Here is an 18,034-nt window from a genome sequence, read left to right as displayed (position 1 = left end):
AAACGGAAAAATATGTCAGCTGGCAAAATGCTTTTTGTGTTTTTTTTGTTCAAAATTAATTTTTTGTAGGGTTGCAACATGTTTTCATTATCGATTAACCTGCAGATTATTTTCTTGATTAATCATTTTGTCTCTAAAATGTCAGTGTAGTGAAAATGCCTGTTATAATTTCTTAGTGTCTTAATTCCAAACACAGAAGATATTCAGTTTTTTCTATAATGCATGACACATAAAAGTTTAAAGTCTTCAAATTTGAGCAGCTGCAACCAGCAAATATTTGGCATTTCTGTGTAAAAAAAAACGACTAAAATAATTATTTGATTGTCAAAATAGTTGCTGATTAACTTTTGTTGTTGCAGCTCAAATTTTTCTGACAATAAAAATACATTTCTACATGCTTTTTTTGCCTAAATTGACATGTACTGTATTTTAACATTTTTATATACTAATAAATGAGTTCAAGGGCCTTATATATTGGCAGTTCATTAATTGTTTCAACTGCAACATGAGGAAATCATTAAACTACACTGTCAACAACAGAAAAAGGTAATGAATAGCTGAGATAGAGCACCGTCTTAAACTGTAACTACAGCCACAAACACCCGACCGACAATCACAGTATGTTCTCAGCAACTACACGAGACTTCATTCACAGGTCAGAGATCACTGATTGCGTCCAGCAGTAGCGTCGGGAGGGTGGAGATCGAACGAGCCAATCCCAGCCCTCGAATCTAACCCCATCCCTCGAAGCTGCAGTCATTCATTCCTGTTGTCTGGCGTTTACTACAGTCGCCACAGTAACATGTGTGGGCCAGCCTGTGTGCGATGTAACATGATATGCGTTATACAGCCAGCTGCATGTCCAGCCAGGTTTCCCCGGTCGCACCACTTCATCTTATGGGCACAGTATGAGTGTGTGTGTGATTGTCCAGTGGTGCTTAATATAGCTCATCCAGAGTTAGCTTACACAGAGAAACCCAAGGACAAACAAGCACAAAGTGGAGATTGCAGATCACTTTATGGGGACAAAAGCTCTATGTGTCTATATCTATGTGTTCGAAACACAGGAAGCACAAGTAAAAGCCCACTCACTATGATGTCATCTTAAAGTGGCATTTAATGGCGTCATTTTGTGCCCACCTACTGTCATTTGCATGATTGCAGTGGGTGCCTCCAAACTCCAGTCTGTGATAACTGCAATATTGAATTAAGTGACAGTAGAAAGCTCCATCTTTCAGCAAGCTGATGTGGTTATCCCTTTATCTTTACTTCCATTCATCTAAAGATCGGCTGAGTTACTGCGGGCTGGCAGAGGACAATCTTCAGCTCAGTGATCAAATTAAAAAGGGAAAAAAGCCTGTCAGGCTACCCATCCCCCCATCTTTCTATTCATCTATCCACCCAACAAATAGGCCATCACAGCAAAGCATACCTGTTAATACATTCCTCTGAAATGGAGAGCAGATTTTGTGAAAATATACAGCACTGTGCCCAAGCTGAAACTTGAGATCCTGCAGCAGTTTACAGTCAGGCCCGGAGGCCCGACATGGTAGAGCTTTCTGCTTCGGAGCAGACTTCTCGGGTCTGAGGCAACCTGCCAACTATCTAGACTCTTTTCTAGACACATTTGTGAGCTTCTACTAGCTTGTGTGTTTGGTTTTAAGTATTTGTGCATTTGCCCTCACAAGCTATTTTTCTTTTTTGTTAGTAATGAAACAAAGTACTGTAACATATCATTTACTTACATCATGTGGAATTTAAACTACATTTTACATCATTGCAACTGAATGGCTTTCAGTTGTTACAATGCAGTGTCCCTCCATATCTATGCCAACTGTAACTGATATGCTGCTACAATTATGATGTGTGATGAGATTTAATAATACAAGGCTGCTTTTCTGTCCAGTTGCAAATTGGAAGTAAAAGGTTTCCGCGTGCAGCAAAATGTAATATACCACAGATTTATTCCACTTCTGCACAGAAAGATGGATGTTGACGATTTAGACGACTAAACAAAACTTGAGTGGCTTGTACTGTTTAACCATGGGACAACTTTCCATAAACTGTTTTCTAGCAGTGTGCGAGCAACCATGCATACACATCATATGATGTTCCTGCGCTAAGACGCTCACTCAGCGGTCAGCAGAGAGCAGTGTGAGCAACACATGCACACACACAAAAAACAGCCTTTGCACTTTGTAGTTTACTCTGATGTGAACAAAGCAAGGGGTCTATGCACTGTATCAATGATTAAACCCACTGTCAATTTAACAGCTCTTACCCCCATTGCACCCGTGTTTTCCAGGAGTTTTGCATAAGGGAGGGACCTGTCAGACTTGTTTGTCAATTAAATAAAAATATGTTTATATATTCTATTATTATACAATGAATATGAACTGCAATTGGCAGGCTGAGCAATAAATCGAATATAAGTTATTATATTCACATCGTTCCACCTGTTCAGTGCCACTGCATCGACATAAATCAAAAGTTAACACTTGCTGTAATGTGTGTAGCAAGCAACTGTAACTGCTGCTTAGTTGTATCTTGGGTCTGGATTAGGCTCTACCACTCTAGAGGACTGTTAATGCCAAGCTGGGTTTTGATTTAGATTCTCATCAGAATAACCCTGGGCTCTGCTCAGGCTTTTATGACATGGATAGGCAGTGACACTCTTAATTATTTTACCTATATTTCATCTCTGAGAAATCTCTTACTGATTACTGACTGGACATTCAGCATGGCTGGACATAGCACTGTTAAGTTGATTGGGGAAAAACCTGTAATGGATATTTCATCTGGGTGCCATAAAAAAAGTGTACGTGTAAGTGTGCATGTCTTGTGGAGAAATATGCCTCCCCAGAATAGGTCTACATTCACTACATCAAGCAGGTGCAGTGGAGGGGTTTCATAGTGTTAATACCAGGCCAATGTCCACTCCACACCATTCAAACATGCCCTTTGACTGGCTGCCTTAATGGCATGTTTCTTTCTACTGAGAATACCTCCTCTCCAAAGCGCCCTCCCCTCCCCCACCTGTCACACTGCTGACAAATAGGAGTGCCTGGAAAGACAACCACCCCCTCCCCAACTCTCACGCGTCCTGACTTCCTACACATCATATCCCTCTATTTGCAAATTACCCAGACTGCACTGCAGCACTAGCCCATAATGCATTTGGTTTGAACCTTGAACTTTGAACCAAAGAGCATAAGTCACTATCTATATATATATACGTATGTATGTATGTTTGTATGTATGTGTATATATATGTATATAATATTATATCATATATACACATACATATATAAGGCTGGTACACTGCATATAAAGCTCTTTAAACTGTTTCTTTCTGTGCTTGGATTCTCACATTATACACATACATTACACATGCATTAGAGCTGCAACAATTACTTGACAGAGAATTACTCTGCAACTATTTTAATAATCTAATAATTGTTTTAGCCATTTTTTAAAGGAAAACTGCCAAACATTCAGTTGTTGCAGCCTCTCAAATGTGAGAATATGAAGCTTTTCGGTGTCATACATGACAGTAAACTGAATATCTTTGGATTTAGGACGGTTGATCAGACAAAAACAAGAGATTTGACTTCACCTTGAGATTTCACAAATTATAGCAGGCAGTTTTCTCTATTTTCTGACATTTTATAGACAAAATGTTTAATTGATTGGTCAAGATGTGAATTGGCAGATAAATCAATAATGACCTGCTTTTGACACCTGCCTAACTTTGCCTGCATGTATGAATCACCTGACAGAACAGAGCATGAGGAAAAAGTCTTCAGTGGTCAACTGTGTTTTCTGCAGCACATGTAGAGATGCCAAGGAGGCCTGAAATGCTCAATAACATAACACCTGATGTCATCACACACACCTGACACACAAATTAAAATAAAAGTAGGCCATATGAGTTATTAGAGCTGCAACACTCAGTCAATTATTCGATTAGTTGCCAACTATTAAATTAATCTCCAACTATTTTAATAATCAATTACTCATTTTAATTAATCTTTTAAGAAAAAAAGTGCAAATTCTCTGGTTCCAGCTTCTCAAATGTGAATATTTTCTGGTTTCTCTAGTCTTCTATGACAGTAATCTGAATATCTTTGAGTTGTGAACTGTTGGTCGGGACAAAACAAGACATTTAAGACATCAGCTTAGGTTTTTGGAAACAGTGATCGACATTTTTCACCATTTTCTGAGATTTAATGGACCATACAACTAATCAATTAATCGTGAAAATACGACATTTTAATAGAAAACAAATAGCAAATAGCAAACCACTGGAAATCTTAGTATTTCACTAGATTATGATATGCTGGGCTGGCAAAATGACTGCACATATAAAACAAAATTAAAGACTGACAGCTTGTTTGGGGGCTGCTGCAGTTTGGCGACAACAAACTACAGTAGCGTTTCAGCCACAGGTGAGGAGGAAGGTCACTGTAAAATGCACAAGAGTCTCATGAGAGCAGTGCTCAGCTGTAACAATACAGGAAAACAAACAGGATAAGCAACTATTACAGCAATAAGGCTGTAGTTACCGGTATGGTTAGGCAGCTACGGGTGGGACCGTTACAAGCTGTGTGTAACGGTCAACTGGCGCAGCAGCTGCCTTGTGTTTTCGGCTTTTAACTGGCTAACGTTACTGCTAACTGATGCTAAGTAGCTGGCTAAAGCTAGCTAGCTGCCAGAGAGGCCAGTCAGGGAGGTTTGGCTCAAATCTTACCCCCTTTGCAGGGTGTCCTGTGCTGGCTGTGCTGGGCGCGGTACCCCTCCACCACCTCCCACTCTCCGTTATCCCTCTTGATGGGGAAAGACACGCTCAGGACGTGGTTACAGGGCTTGATGATGCGCAGGATTCCCCGCACACGGTTCCTCTTCTGCTCGGGGCTCTCCCTGGTCCGAAGATCCTCCACCAGCTTGTCCTCCACGATGGTGGCACCGCGGTCGAAGAAGCCCTCGACCATCCTGAAGAAGTTGGGGTCGTCAGGCTTGTCCACTGCATCGGCATAGTGACGGACCCGCATCAGAGAGGAGGAAACCGGGAGAGCGGAGTCAACGCAACCCGAGGCCAGGGCAGTGCCCGCAGAGCGGCTCAGCAGCTCCCCGAAATACCGGTACATGACTGAAACTAGCTAACCGTGTTACGAACTAATAAAAAGTCAACTAAACAACAAGGACGATGGGGGTGACGACAGGAGAGGGGGGTAAAATGAGCGACACAGCAGCTCCTCACCGTGTCCCGTCCTCTGGCCGAGTGGGGAATGGCATCCTGTGTCAGTTTGCTTTAAAAGGCAGCACGAGCCGAGGAGAGGGAAGCAGTGGGGGGGGAGAGAGGGGAGGGGGGGAGGGGGGATCCTCTGGACGCACGCGGAAGAGGAGGACCAAAGGAGGCGCGCGCCCGTGGGAAGCAATTGACAGCGCGCGCTCCCGAGTTTGCACCATAGATTTTAAAGATACCCTCCAGACATGTTTTTAGGTGAATATAAATATATATATAAGTATAAATATATACTTTGACTAATAATTTGTGATAATTTGTTTCTGATATAGTTTTTCCATCAAAAAAAGTTATTTATTTTGTTAAAATCCTTAAAATGACATCTACTCCTTCTCCATCATTAAAAATTAAATCTATAAATATGCAAATATTATTGATTTAAGCTATATCTCACGACTGATCGTGATATATTGTGGTTATATTACAGCTAAAGGGCGTTGTTCAGCTGATAACCGTCTTTGCTGTGATATAATCACAATATACCACGGCCAGGAGTGAGATAACGCTTTTATGAAACGGTTACTACAGTTATTACAATATAGAAATTATAGACACAATCCAATAAAACAGCTTTATTAAATAACAAGTACATTACAAGAGTCACAAAATACAAGAGGCTGCCTGTGGTTGCTATGCAGCGTAGTAAACTGCTAAACTAATATTCAAGCTACTCAGCAATCTAACCTGAGTTACGTATTCACATTAATTTGAATGCTCCCATGAATTGTAAACCCATGGAATAACTGTTAAGGGTCACTGGGGTCATGCTGCAAAGTGTTTGTTTAGGCTGACTCATTTTGTTAGGAGATGTATTGCATGGTGTGGTGAGGATGCTGCTCCACCTTCTTCGGACACAGAGTTTCAGTCACATATTGTTCCTGAGAGAGTTCTCACATTTGTGCTTACAGTTATTATCTCTCTCGCTTCAAGGCCCGCACTCAAAAGCTTTTGCACCATGGTGCTGCGGAGACAGTGGTGGGTGTAGCTATGCGTCGTCCCTGCTCACTTACAGATTGTGGGCAACATTTTAATGGTAGCCACGGAGTGATGATTAAAAACAGAACTGTAAAAGGACATTAAACATCATAGCTGTAGTATACGCTCATTATACGACGGCTATCAACCAATCAAATTGCGAGATTTTAACCACCCATTTTATAAGTCTAAAGTTTTCCTGTTGGACACAAGATGTCTCTTACTTCACTGTAAAGTCCATTCTCAGAGTTGGTGCGCTGAAAGTTTCCATAGTGGACTAGGATTGACTCCTATTTGTGACTATTACTATTTGTGATGTCACAAATCCTGCTCGTAGGCCTGCCCCTTTAACTTAGATTAGCACAGATAAACTTTCCACTTTCAGTAGCTGAATGTGAAAACAGCCTTCTAACGTCAAACTCTTCACATACATCATTCTGCACGGTGAAGCTCAAACATCCAACTGCAGGAATAAGAAGTAAAACATATTTCTGAGTGGAAAAAATCCAAACTACATCAAATTACCATTACAGGTGATGTTGCAGTTAAACCTGCTAAAAGTTGCTAAACTCTGTAACCATTGACTCTACATTTTATCTATTGTTCTTCTCAGATTTACAAATAATCTTGCTTTTGTCAAACAGACATTTGTCATTTCTAGGTGACACTGTGCGTGTATGTAATGTATTAATGTGTGTAACTTTGCATTATGTGTCCTGTCTGTTTTTTGCTTTGTACTGTTCTGTTATTGTGCATATGTCTTAATTATGATCTGCGATGGACTGCAGATGACTCTGGTAAGGTACATCAAATGGTAACATTTATGTTTAACACTGTACATGGTTACCCTGCAAATAAATAAATAAACACATGTAATACTGTTTTAAAGGATAATTCCAGATAACTTCAGGTGATGATTTGTTTGTATATTAATATGCAATATAAATAAAACAAAAATGGTGATATGCATTGTAGCGAAAACATCAAATTTTGGCCAAGTGATCATCATTATAACACAAAAATACATTGCCTTTGATTTAAGGTAATTTGATGAAAATCTAAGGAAAATAGCCTTCTAGCCCTCTAGTCATTTTGGAAATCTGATTTACAAGACAAGCGCACTGTGTCACACTTAGAAAGCACATTAGGAAATATGCTTATTTACTTTCCTGCCTAACAAAAATTGCTTTTGGGCTCCTACTGACCACCCACCTTTTTATTAGGTCTACACACAACTTTATTTAGGCATGTTTGTGTGTCCTATGAGTTTAATACAAACTGAAATGATACATTTGTAAAAACCCAGAGTTTGACACCTGGTGCCTCTACAAGACAGGGCCACAACTTTAGGAAAAATGCAGGATATTACACTTTAGACAACAAATGTGTAATTGACGACATGACCCAAAACCAAATGTTACACAGTGAACCTGGTTCTTGGGGCATTTTCGAGATGAGACTCTTGTGTCTGTATGCTAAATATGAAGCTACAACCTGCAGACAATTAGCTTAGCTTAGCATAAAGACTTGAAGTAGTGGGAAACAGCTAGCCTGGCTCTGCCCAAAGGCAGAAATAGATCTAACACAACTGGTTTGTTTTACACTTTGGTTTGTACAAATTCTTCAAACAAGATATAATGTGCTAAGCTACACTAATAGTCTGTAGCTTCATATCCAATGGACACACATTAGAGTTTTATTGATTTTCTCATCTAACTCTCTGAAATACATATTTTTAAGTAGCCTCATGTCCCTACAGAACTTATTTTCTTTGACCACTTGAAGAAAAAAGACATTTTAGTTACAGCTGTATAACTTTAAACCAGGACAATATGAAGGTACAATCAGAGGTCAGATGACCAGCTGAAGGGTCACAAAAAACTAAACATTTAAATGTATTGTATTAAGAATATGTTGAGGTGAATGAGAACCACTTAAAACAAAAGATTGGTAGATGAAATAAATGTAATAATTTACTGAGTTAGTAGAAACATGAAGTGCAGCAGCCTGGTCATTCATTAGCTTTTGTACAGCAACAACAGTGTTAAAGTTCTGTACTTTGTGGTTTGTTCAAAGGATCTCTGCGAGGCCTGCTGTCATCAGCAGTTCCCTGATCTGCTGTTGAGTGGCAGAAACAGAGAGAAAGAGAGTCAGGTGGGAGATGTAGAAAAGACCCATTGTGTTTGCAATTAACGACCCTCATGGGCAGCGAAAATCAATGAGGGAGTGGTCGTATACAATTTGTGTCTGAAAAATCCAACTTGAAAGCCATTATTTGGCACAATATTTCTTTATTTTCTCAGACGATATAAGTGAAAAACCATGTCATGTACAACAGAACATGACATTAGTGGGGCATGATGTCAACACACACAGTACACATAACACAATTATGGTGTATGGGGTATAATGTCTGTATTTTTCTTCCTAAATCAAATCATATTCTATATATCCATGACTACAGCTCTTTCTATTTACTGATTACATATGTCTTTATATGTGTCCACTATTCATTTTGTCCAGTACGATTTTGTTGGCAGGCTTAAGCTGCTCACTCTATTGCTAATTAGTCTAAATATTCTTTAATTTTTCTGTTCTCCTGTTTCTTCTGTTTTCCAGTTCATTAAAGTATATATTCATGATTTTCCAAGTCTATCTTAAGACAACAGTCAGGTGTCCAAATGAACATTTTTGCTCACATTTTGCTCACTGTTATAATTCCTCCTGTTCGTACTGGCCATTAAAAGATCCTCTTGAAATGCTTTTACAATGTGAGTGATGAGTGACTAAATCCACAGTCCTAGTTTTGTGCAAAAATGCATTTAAAAGTTTATTTGAAGGTGATATGAGGCTCCAGCAGTCTGAGGTAGTCAAATAAAGTGGATATCTGCCACATTAACAGTCTTTTTGTCTTTACTGGCCACGGACAAGCCCTATAACTGCGGTTGTCTGTGAGTGAGTGAGTGTTTTAACTGTGCACTCTCCCTCATGCCTCTATGCGCCTTTTTTCTGCCTCTTTCCTGTTGATGATCACGGAGGCTGTGGTGGAAATTGTAAATTAATGTTTTGACAGTATTTTGGTTGCAAATTCAGGAGGCTTACCTTCGCCTGGTTACCACAGTTACAGTCAAATCAAGAGCACCTGCAGAGCAGCCGCCCCACATTCACTCAGTCACTCCCTAACAACTGCGGTTATAGGGCTGGTCCGTTGCCGATCCAGCCAAAAACAAGAGACATCCACAGAATGAAACAGATGAAAGTGCAGGGGGAGTTCACAGATAATAGTTATAATTAAAATTAACATTGCAAGATATGAGTGGAAAGTATTGTTCTTGCAACTGCATTTATAACCTTTTTTTTGACTCAAACGACTTAACCTTGTCATTTGATATACTACTTCAGTAAACTTTACCAGCATATATTACTGGGAGCACTACAGAAAATTGCAGATGAACATTTAATACCCAGGGATTCACATTATAGATACTACCACTGACTATCCCTTTATATACAAATTAGCCACAATTTCACACATTGACCATACACGGTCCAGCCATAAACTAGGTTTTGACCTAGTCTTGTCCATATAAAATTCCCTCTTTGTGTTTCCCAAGACAGTGTTTTCATATTGAGCTGCTGTGGTGAGATCGTAACATAAAGAGGGAATTTTGTGCTAAAAAGAATAGAGATAGATAGAGATATCCACTTTATTTAACTAATTTGAACGGCTGAAGCTCCATATTTGCCTCAGATAAACTTAGGATGGGTAAAATTAGGATGGATAGTATGAAATGTGTAACACGAGAATAATAGAGTCTGTGTATGACCTCATACTAAATTAACTGATCTCTTGAGTTAATTGAGCAAGAGTGTATGCTGGGAAGACATTTAGCCCATGTGTCCTCTGAAATTTCTGCTACTATTTTAATCTCCTAAGATGCCTTCAGGTGCTGTGTAGGTGGAGCAATTTGACCCATGTATACATTTACATATGTTACAAACCTAGAGACCAGCTTTTTTTGGTATCAGCTTCAGTTGTCAATAGGGACTGAATAGGGACTACGGATTTGTAGATACCTGAAAAAATGAGATGACTGCAGTGTAAATTTTGCTTTAAGCAGAGCAAATGACAAGAAAACATCATCAGTGTACAGGTCATTAATAGTAACAAGACTTTTCCTTTTCCATGTTAAAAAGCAGCATCTAATTGTGAAAGGGGGAATGCATGATTATAACAAATGGGGGCTAAAATGGAAGTTTTTGGTGACTTGAGCATTTTTTTTATTTGATGAGTTTTTGACTATAAAACCAATCCCTTTAAATGATCCAGGAGGGTTTTTTTGCTGTATGGAGTAGCGCTGGAAGAGAAGTCTTACTTATGTTCTGCTCTATAGCCACCCGTGATGGGGTTGTGCCTTTAAGCTCTTCAGTGTGTGCGTCAGAAATACAGATGTAACAAGACACTATATTTGTTTTCCCATCTGTTCATACAGTACATTATAACATCAAAGACAGATAATCAATTACATCCTTCCAGAACCTCTTTGCATCAGGACAGAAGCCTTTTATTTAATGATGTTAGACAAGCTCTATGTAGAATTTGTAAAATATTGCACCAAATATGTTGAATTTGGTTTAGTAATATAATACAAACACAACAAATGTCACTGAACAAGCACATCCTACCTTACTGTATATGCATGTTCTGTCAGGATATGTGTGTGCCATGATGCGTGAATGAACACGCGTTTTATATTTGTGCAATTATCCGAGTGAGTGTGCATTATTGAGGGCAGCAGGTCACACATGGTGCGCGTGTGTTTGTGAATGAGGGGGTGCTAGAACGCGTAGGTATTTCAGAGACAGCTGGAACAAAGCGGAGGGGTGTGTGTGGAGCCGAGGGAGGGTTTTGGTGCTTTCCACTGAGCTGCAACGACACTACCAGGTTGCTCAAGATAACCTCATTGGAGGCCTCTTGACTCAGAATATAATTTCATCATCCTGTTTTTCTGTACTGAAATTTGCTATCTTAGTCTATTCTGTACACAACATCTATTTCATATTTGCCTGTCCTGGAAAGGATCTCTCCTCTGTTGCTTTTCCTGAGGTTTCTACCATTTTTTCCCAGTTAAAGGGGAGTTTTTCCTTATTTGAATCGAGGGTCTAAGGATAGAGGATGTCGTACGCTGTATAGATTGTAAAGCCCCCTGAGGCAAATGTGTAATTTGTGATATTGGGCATTTAAATTAAAATTTGAGCTGACTTCAGCATAGGCCCAGATAGCATGCGGAAGTGGGCAACTTCAGGCAATGATGTGGCACTGCTGGCCTTCTTCTGACCCGGACAAAATGGATGTTAGCCAGAAATGGCCCACATGTAAAATAGCAAATATGGCCCAAATATAACAAATCAAATATGAGCCTTTTTTGTTAAAGATGCAGTGCTCTCAGGTATGTGTATTCTGGATGTGGGGCAGTTTCTGTTTATCTGGTTTGTTCTTGGTTGACTTACAGCTTGCTTGTGGCCCAGATCTGAGAAACAGACAGATCTGGGATCAGACCGCCGTAGTGCCATCATTCCACGCTATATGTGGGCCGGATGACAGTGCCGAAAGTGTCGGGTGTGAGCTGGATCTGGGCCACAGTAATTTTGTTATCTGGGGTTGGCAAGGTATCATGGGTACAACCTACCGATCAGCCAGTCAGCAGAGCGTTATTATAGTTTATGCACATTGCAGTGTGATGTTTTCCTTGATGATGATTCTGTGTGTGCTGTAGCTTTATTAAATATCTGCTGTAGTCAACATGTGGGAGTATTTTTTCAAATTTGAATATGGCTTGGAGTGTGCACAGCAATCTTATCGAATGGTCGCCCTTTTTGGACTTGTTATATGTTTATCTTACTGCATCTGCTCCCAATATCTGAGCGCAGCTAAGATACACTAAGTGTATGTAACACCGCATTCCCTGCATGGTCATGGTATTTCACACATACATGTGAACACTGTCACTCTACAAGGCACAGGGAGACAGAAACTCGTGCTGAGCTTGTCTGAATGGAGTCCCTGACCTGGACTTACACCTTTGGACTCTGCACAGCAGATAAGATTAAATCAATCCCCCATGGTCTGGTACAAATACACATTCATGTGCTTCAACCGTAGTACAAACACATGATTACACAATATGAAAAGCAAATTATATTATGGCTCCATTGAGTGTAATATGTAAAATATATATGTGAGGACACACAGGTTTGGCTGGTCAGGCTTTAAATCTAAATGTTCTGAACAACCTGCATCATCACGCTGATGTCAGCTGGACAAAGTAATCAATAGTAACCATGTTAGCCATTGTAACTGGCACAAAGTCAAGGCAATGGTACACTATTACTAATGCAACAATGGTAGTGCTTATCTCATCATTGTTTTATCTCTGTAGTACCGGGCCATATAGGTTTATTGTCTCTTAGAAGCTGATATCCTGACAGCACGCTGAAATGAAGCCCACTGTTTTCCTTCCTTAGTGTAGACAGAGAGAGAGAGAAAGGGACATAACATCTGAATATTGATGTGTCTGTTTGTTCGGTCTGTTCTCTTTTGAAGATAAGCAAGCAACAGTGAAGATAACCTGAGGCTATATATCCAAGTGAGGCCAGTGTCTCCCTTCAGAAATCAGTGCTTAATATTTTATGAGGTGCTTTATTTGAAAAATTATCAGCATTGCTTCATTTGTGCATCCATCCAGAGTAAACAAGGTGGATAGAGGACACATCCATCCGCAGTTGGATACAAGTGCGTGACACAAACAGCATACAAAGGAAGAGGAGAAGTTTTCTCAACACTGAAGGTTAAAAAAAAATATATATATTGACGCAACGTTTTGACCTAAAAGTTTGACCTCAAACATCCATGTTTACCTGACCAACAGCTTGTAGGTCAATAATGGTGCGTCATTACTCTTTTTGTGAGCATGCAAATGTTAGTATGTGGACAACCTCTCCTTTACCATCCAGATACATTGTGGCAAAGTACATAAATACTGAAATATTAAGTTCCAGTGTGTATTGGGTGCTACACAGTATATGAAATAAAGAAAAAAAGAGACAAAACCAATGACATTTATACCCTTTTCATGTAAAGACAAGGTTTTCAACAATAACTATGTTAATAATAAGTGTTAATATGACTGGAAATTGGTCCCAAGTGAATATCTCTTATTAATGACTATCAATCTAAATTAAATACTCTTGTATTTTCCTGCACCTTTGATTGATTTATTTCTCTACTGTCACTTTATTTCCTTCCACTGCAACTACACCTATATTTCATTTTATTCTATTTTAATTTCTGATATTTTTTTTTCCCTCTTCATTACGTTTTTAAAACGTTGATCCAATGCATTTCTTTGCCTTATGAAAAACATTTTAAATTCCTTCAGTGCTGCCCAAATAAACTTGCCTTTCCTACAGTCATACTAAACCTACAGCAGTGCTTCAGCTGGAGCGTAAACATGTGCCTGTTTGTTCACCTAGCAACAAACCTTTTCTTTACTTGTCATGTAAAACATATATCAGTTGAAGAACTTTGAACTGTGAACTCTGCACCAGAGGTCAGTTTCACTCACTTCTGTCTTTTTTGCTCTTTCTTTATCTAGTAGAAACAATTAATAATTGTCTTTGAATAAAACTTGTGCACAATCTCTCCGTCATCACTTCACCAGCAGTTCCTAGCCTCCAGTTTATCTTTAATCATATCATTCCCTTTATCTCCGCCCCTCTATGTTTTCCTCTCTGCACTCCACACACTGATTTATGACGGCTGTGTTTCAAAGGGTGAACGCTGTCATGTCATTGGCTAATAGCCTGACTACACCCACCCGACCATAGGGGAGTGACGGGGGGGAGGAGAGGAGGGTAAGTGGAGGGGTATGGGGAAGGGGGTTGTTGACGTAAACAAGTGCGTCTTCAGAAGGGTCACATGATGCTTTCACTTGAAATGCACGATAGTTTAGAGGACCCTTGCTTCCTTTCTGTGTGAGAATGTTGTAAAAGTTTTCAATCCTTTCATGGTCACAGCTCCTTTTAAATGGTAGCTCATGGTGGCATGAAATTAAACCCTCAACCCACTACCATGACCTCCTCCACCTCTTATCTCCTCCCCCCCCCTTCCCCCCCCCCCCCCCCCCGTGCTTCAGCAGCAGTGCAGCAGTGCAGACTTGGTCATACTGGAGCGATCAGGCTTCTGAAACAACAGTCAAGGCCGCAAATTCCTTCAACGACTGCCAGGGTCACCTTGAAAACCAGCATGGTGTCAACCAACCAGAAAATAGACAACCATGGATGAAAACAACGCTGAAAAAGATTTCCTAAAGCCATGTTAATAAAGACACATTTTGAACTATTTCAGTGTGGAGTTTTTTTTGTTTTTTTTGGCAAACTTTGTGTCACTTTTATGGCCCAGGACAGCCTCAAATTCAGCTGTGACTTCATAAATGAATCAAAGTCACGCAGTCGGATAAAAAGATTATTGATAACAAACATCTTCTGTTCTCTTTAAGCGAAAGAGAGAAAGAGCAGGGAGTTTTGGACATGGACTATTTTTACAATATATGATCGGTAGTGACTGAAGATCAGAGAATGAACTTGGGGTTATTCAAAGTAAAAAAAAATTTGGATACAAGAGAGATTTTTAGCGCAATATACAGACATGAAACTTAACTTAAAACTAAAATAAAATAAATATCATATGAAGTCTTACCAAAACAATTCATACTATATATTACATATACTACATTTCATTTTTTGTCACCCATTTTCATTCACAAACATGTTTTGTGTGTGAATGCTGAGCTTCTGCATGATTAACATCATCTTTACCAAACAGTTTGACTATTTAAATGATCAAATTTGAATCTTCACAACAACCAATCATGAGACGACATCACAAAAGTCTCTGAAATCTGGTCAAACTACTGCAAAAATGTTTCCATTGGACGAGAGCCCACATTATGCTGATTTTACCAAGAAGCAGTTGGATTTTATTGAGTCTCTTTCTGTGGCTTATCTTTGCTGCAGTGAAGTGAAATTCTCACATTTTTCTACAATTTAAAAAGGCAGATTATGTTTTGCAAAGTCTTTCCTTTCAGGTTTTCTAAGTTAGTGTGGCTCAGGAAAACCTAAATCCATGTTAAAATGATGTGTTTTATAATGTGTGTTGCTAGCAGGTTTTGACTTTTTAATGCTTTTGCAGAGAACATTTTGTGTATTTGTATTTGTTTTGAGGTTAGATAGTACTATACTCTCTGACTTATCTGTTAATAAAAAATATTAAAAGATTGAAACAGTAGGGTCTTTGGCAAAATCTTCTAGCCCACATGTCAAATGCTTGTAGGACATACAGTATACAGTATGACAATGTACTGAGCAAAACCCAGGGAATGTGGCCACCTTGTGGAGTATTCTGACTGTATGTTGTGTTTCACTGACTGCAGTTAAACACTAGATGGAGCAAGTATCTTTACCTACATGCTGTCTTGTCCTACAGTCTGACTGCATCAGTGTGAGGATGATAATACAAATCCACTGCAGACCTCAGCTTTCATACTACACATGGAGCTTCCTGAGTCAAGCAAAAATACATATTTGACGCAAAATGACATAACTGTAAATTACACTTCCACGTTTGAGACACAAAAGTGAGAACAAATTCTTCCATAGTGGATGGTTGATGAGAAGTGAAACTAAAGTTATGCTAAATAATTCATATTTACATTATTATATCTACATTATTTTATTATTATATATCTATTTATTGTAATTTTACTTATTGGTTTATTTAAATGAGGCCGTGCACACTAAAAGGTTAGTTCACCCAAACTTTAAAAAGTAGCAGTATGGCGCCATGCAGATAGATTTGGTTTTAGTCACCTAGTTTTGTCAGAACCGAAGACATAGTTTGTACAAAAACTGTTGACAGTGAGTCTGTGGATTATCCAGACATTACATTCGTTGCATTGGGGTGTGAAAAATCTCAGACGGATATTTATAAATGTAGGCAAATAAAACTAAACTGTGGCCAGATACCAGGGTAGGTAAAGTGTGTAGAAAACATATTTTTGTGATTTGTGTGAACCAAACCTTTTATAAAATAGCTGTAAATGTGCCAGAATTAGCCATACATATTCACTGGACAAATTTGCAGTGAAATAAGAATAAAACAGAAAAAAAGACTATGACGTGCAGCTTTATCAATATCAGATAAATAAACTGGATAAATGGAACTTCTGCAAAAATTCTCTCTAAGGATCGAGTGTGTCGGATGTTGTAAAGCCCTTTGAAACAAATTTGTGATTTGGGGCTATATAGATGAATTTATTTGCTTTTAAATCCCCACACAGTCTGGCTTTGCTTCACATTTCAGAGCTCCTCTGCACTGAAACCCCTCAGATCAGAGAACCAAATAGTGCGAAAAGTTCCACAGTCCAAGCTCAAAACAAAAGAGGAATCATATTTTTTTACCATTTTAGCTCCAACGCTGTGGAACAAACTCCCCCTCAGTGTCAGAACATGTGAGTCAGTGCCTCTTTTTGAAAAGCTTTAAAAAAGAAAAAAATCCCCTGGTCAAACCTTTTTCTTATGTCTACTCAAATGGTTTTATGTTGTAAATGTTGTTCTATTTGTCTATGTTGAAATACGTATGCTGAAATTGCACCTATATTTTATGGTGTTGTACTTTGTGGAGTTCCTTGTAACTCTGGTTTTGAAAGGCCGCCATAAAAGGTTTATTTACTTACTTACTATAGGTCTGTAACCACCACATCAGTACTTACTGAGCCACTGTGACAACAAAGTGTGTGTGTTCTCTCAGCAGGTGGTGAGCGGATTGATTGTTGCAACACACAGAGTATAATCAGGCTTTAGGTAACTTTATATTGTCTGCTACTATCTCCTAATTGTCCTCTTATTCATAGCTATTGTCATGAATTTTATTCAGATTGTTTTCGATTTAGTTTCGTACTAGTAAGAACAGTTGAACTGAAACTTGTAATCGTCTGTTCCTGCATGTGTGTGTGTGTGTGTGTATCACACTGAGAGGTAAAAAGTTGAAGAAGTTCCCACGAGAACTTTCCTATCAAGTGTGTGTATTCAGGAAGCTGTGGCTTTTGACTTGCATCTGCTCACATCTCCTCATCAGCACAATGCATATCTCTCTATATATATATTCAGTGTGTGTGTATGTGTGTGTCTGTGTGTGTGTGTGTGTATGTGTGTGTGTGTGTGTGTATTTGTACTGTATGTCTATGCTTGACAGCCAGATGTCACACCACGTGTCAGGTGACCCAAAAGGAAACCCCAGAGGAAGAAAGGTCAGGCCCCAGGAGGTCAAGAAAAAGTCAAACTGGTTGCTTTCGTCAACAAATTTGAACTCTCACTACACCCCATCAACTGTCTAAACCACAGTCTTCATCTACGGGTTTCAGTTTTCTTTTAGGAATACAGAAGTTGTGCGAAAAAACAGTGTGACAAAAAGCTGTGAGGTAGCTTTGTGGCAAGTTAACTGTCTGTTTGACATATCTGAACCGCTTAAAATGAACACTTTTCTCCGAGGTATAGTTCAATGTGTGTTGAAATATTTGCATCTATATCCAAAAACTGCACATCAAATTGTGTAAGCAGATATCCAAAACAAAACCATCAACAAACACACAGTGAGTCATTTTGAATTACGAAATGTTATATTTAATAAAAGTTAGT

General features: G+C 39.1%; 1 protein-coding gene across 4 annotated transcripts in view; it reads right to left on the bottom strand.

Annotated features, from left to right (window-relative positions):
- The window catches only part of glud1b (glutamate dehydrogenase 1b), a 71,403-nt gene extending 66,044 nt beyond the window's left edge, over positions 1 to 5,359 (bottom strand). Inside the window, exon 1 of one of the 4 annotated variants that reach the window (XR_006399503.1) lies at positions 4,751 to 5,355. Coding sequence is in view for 3 of the 4 variants with exons in the window: in XM_044338253.1 (XP_044194188.1) it covers positions 4,751 to 5,147 (397 nt within the window). In the remaining variant the exon portion in view is untranslated. Of the gene's footprint in view, positions 1 to 4,750 lie in introns of all 4 variants that reach the window. The other 3 variants (XM_044338253.1, XM_044338254.1, XM_044338252.1) reach the window with 3 other exon arrangements.
- Between the last annotated feature and the right edge of the window lie 12,675 nt (positions 5,360 to 18,034).

This window comes from Thunnus albacares, chromosome 20 (assembly GCF_914725855.1).
Source record: "Thunnus albacares chromosome 20, fThuAlb1.1, whole genome shotgun sequence".
Lineage (NCBI taxonomy): Eukaryota > Metazoa > Chordata > Actinopteri > Scombriformes > Scombridae > Thunnus > Thunnus albacares.
The sequence above is the reverse complement of the archived record's forward strand: the minus strand, read 5'-3'. Positions and strand labels throughout refer to the sequence as shown.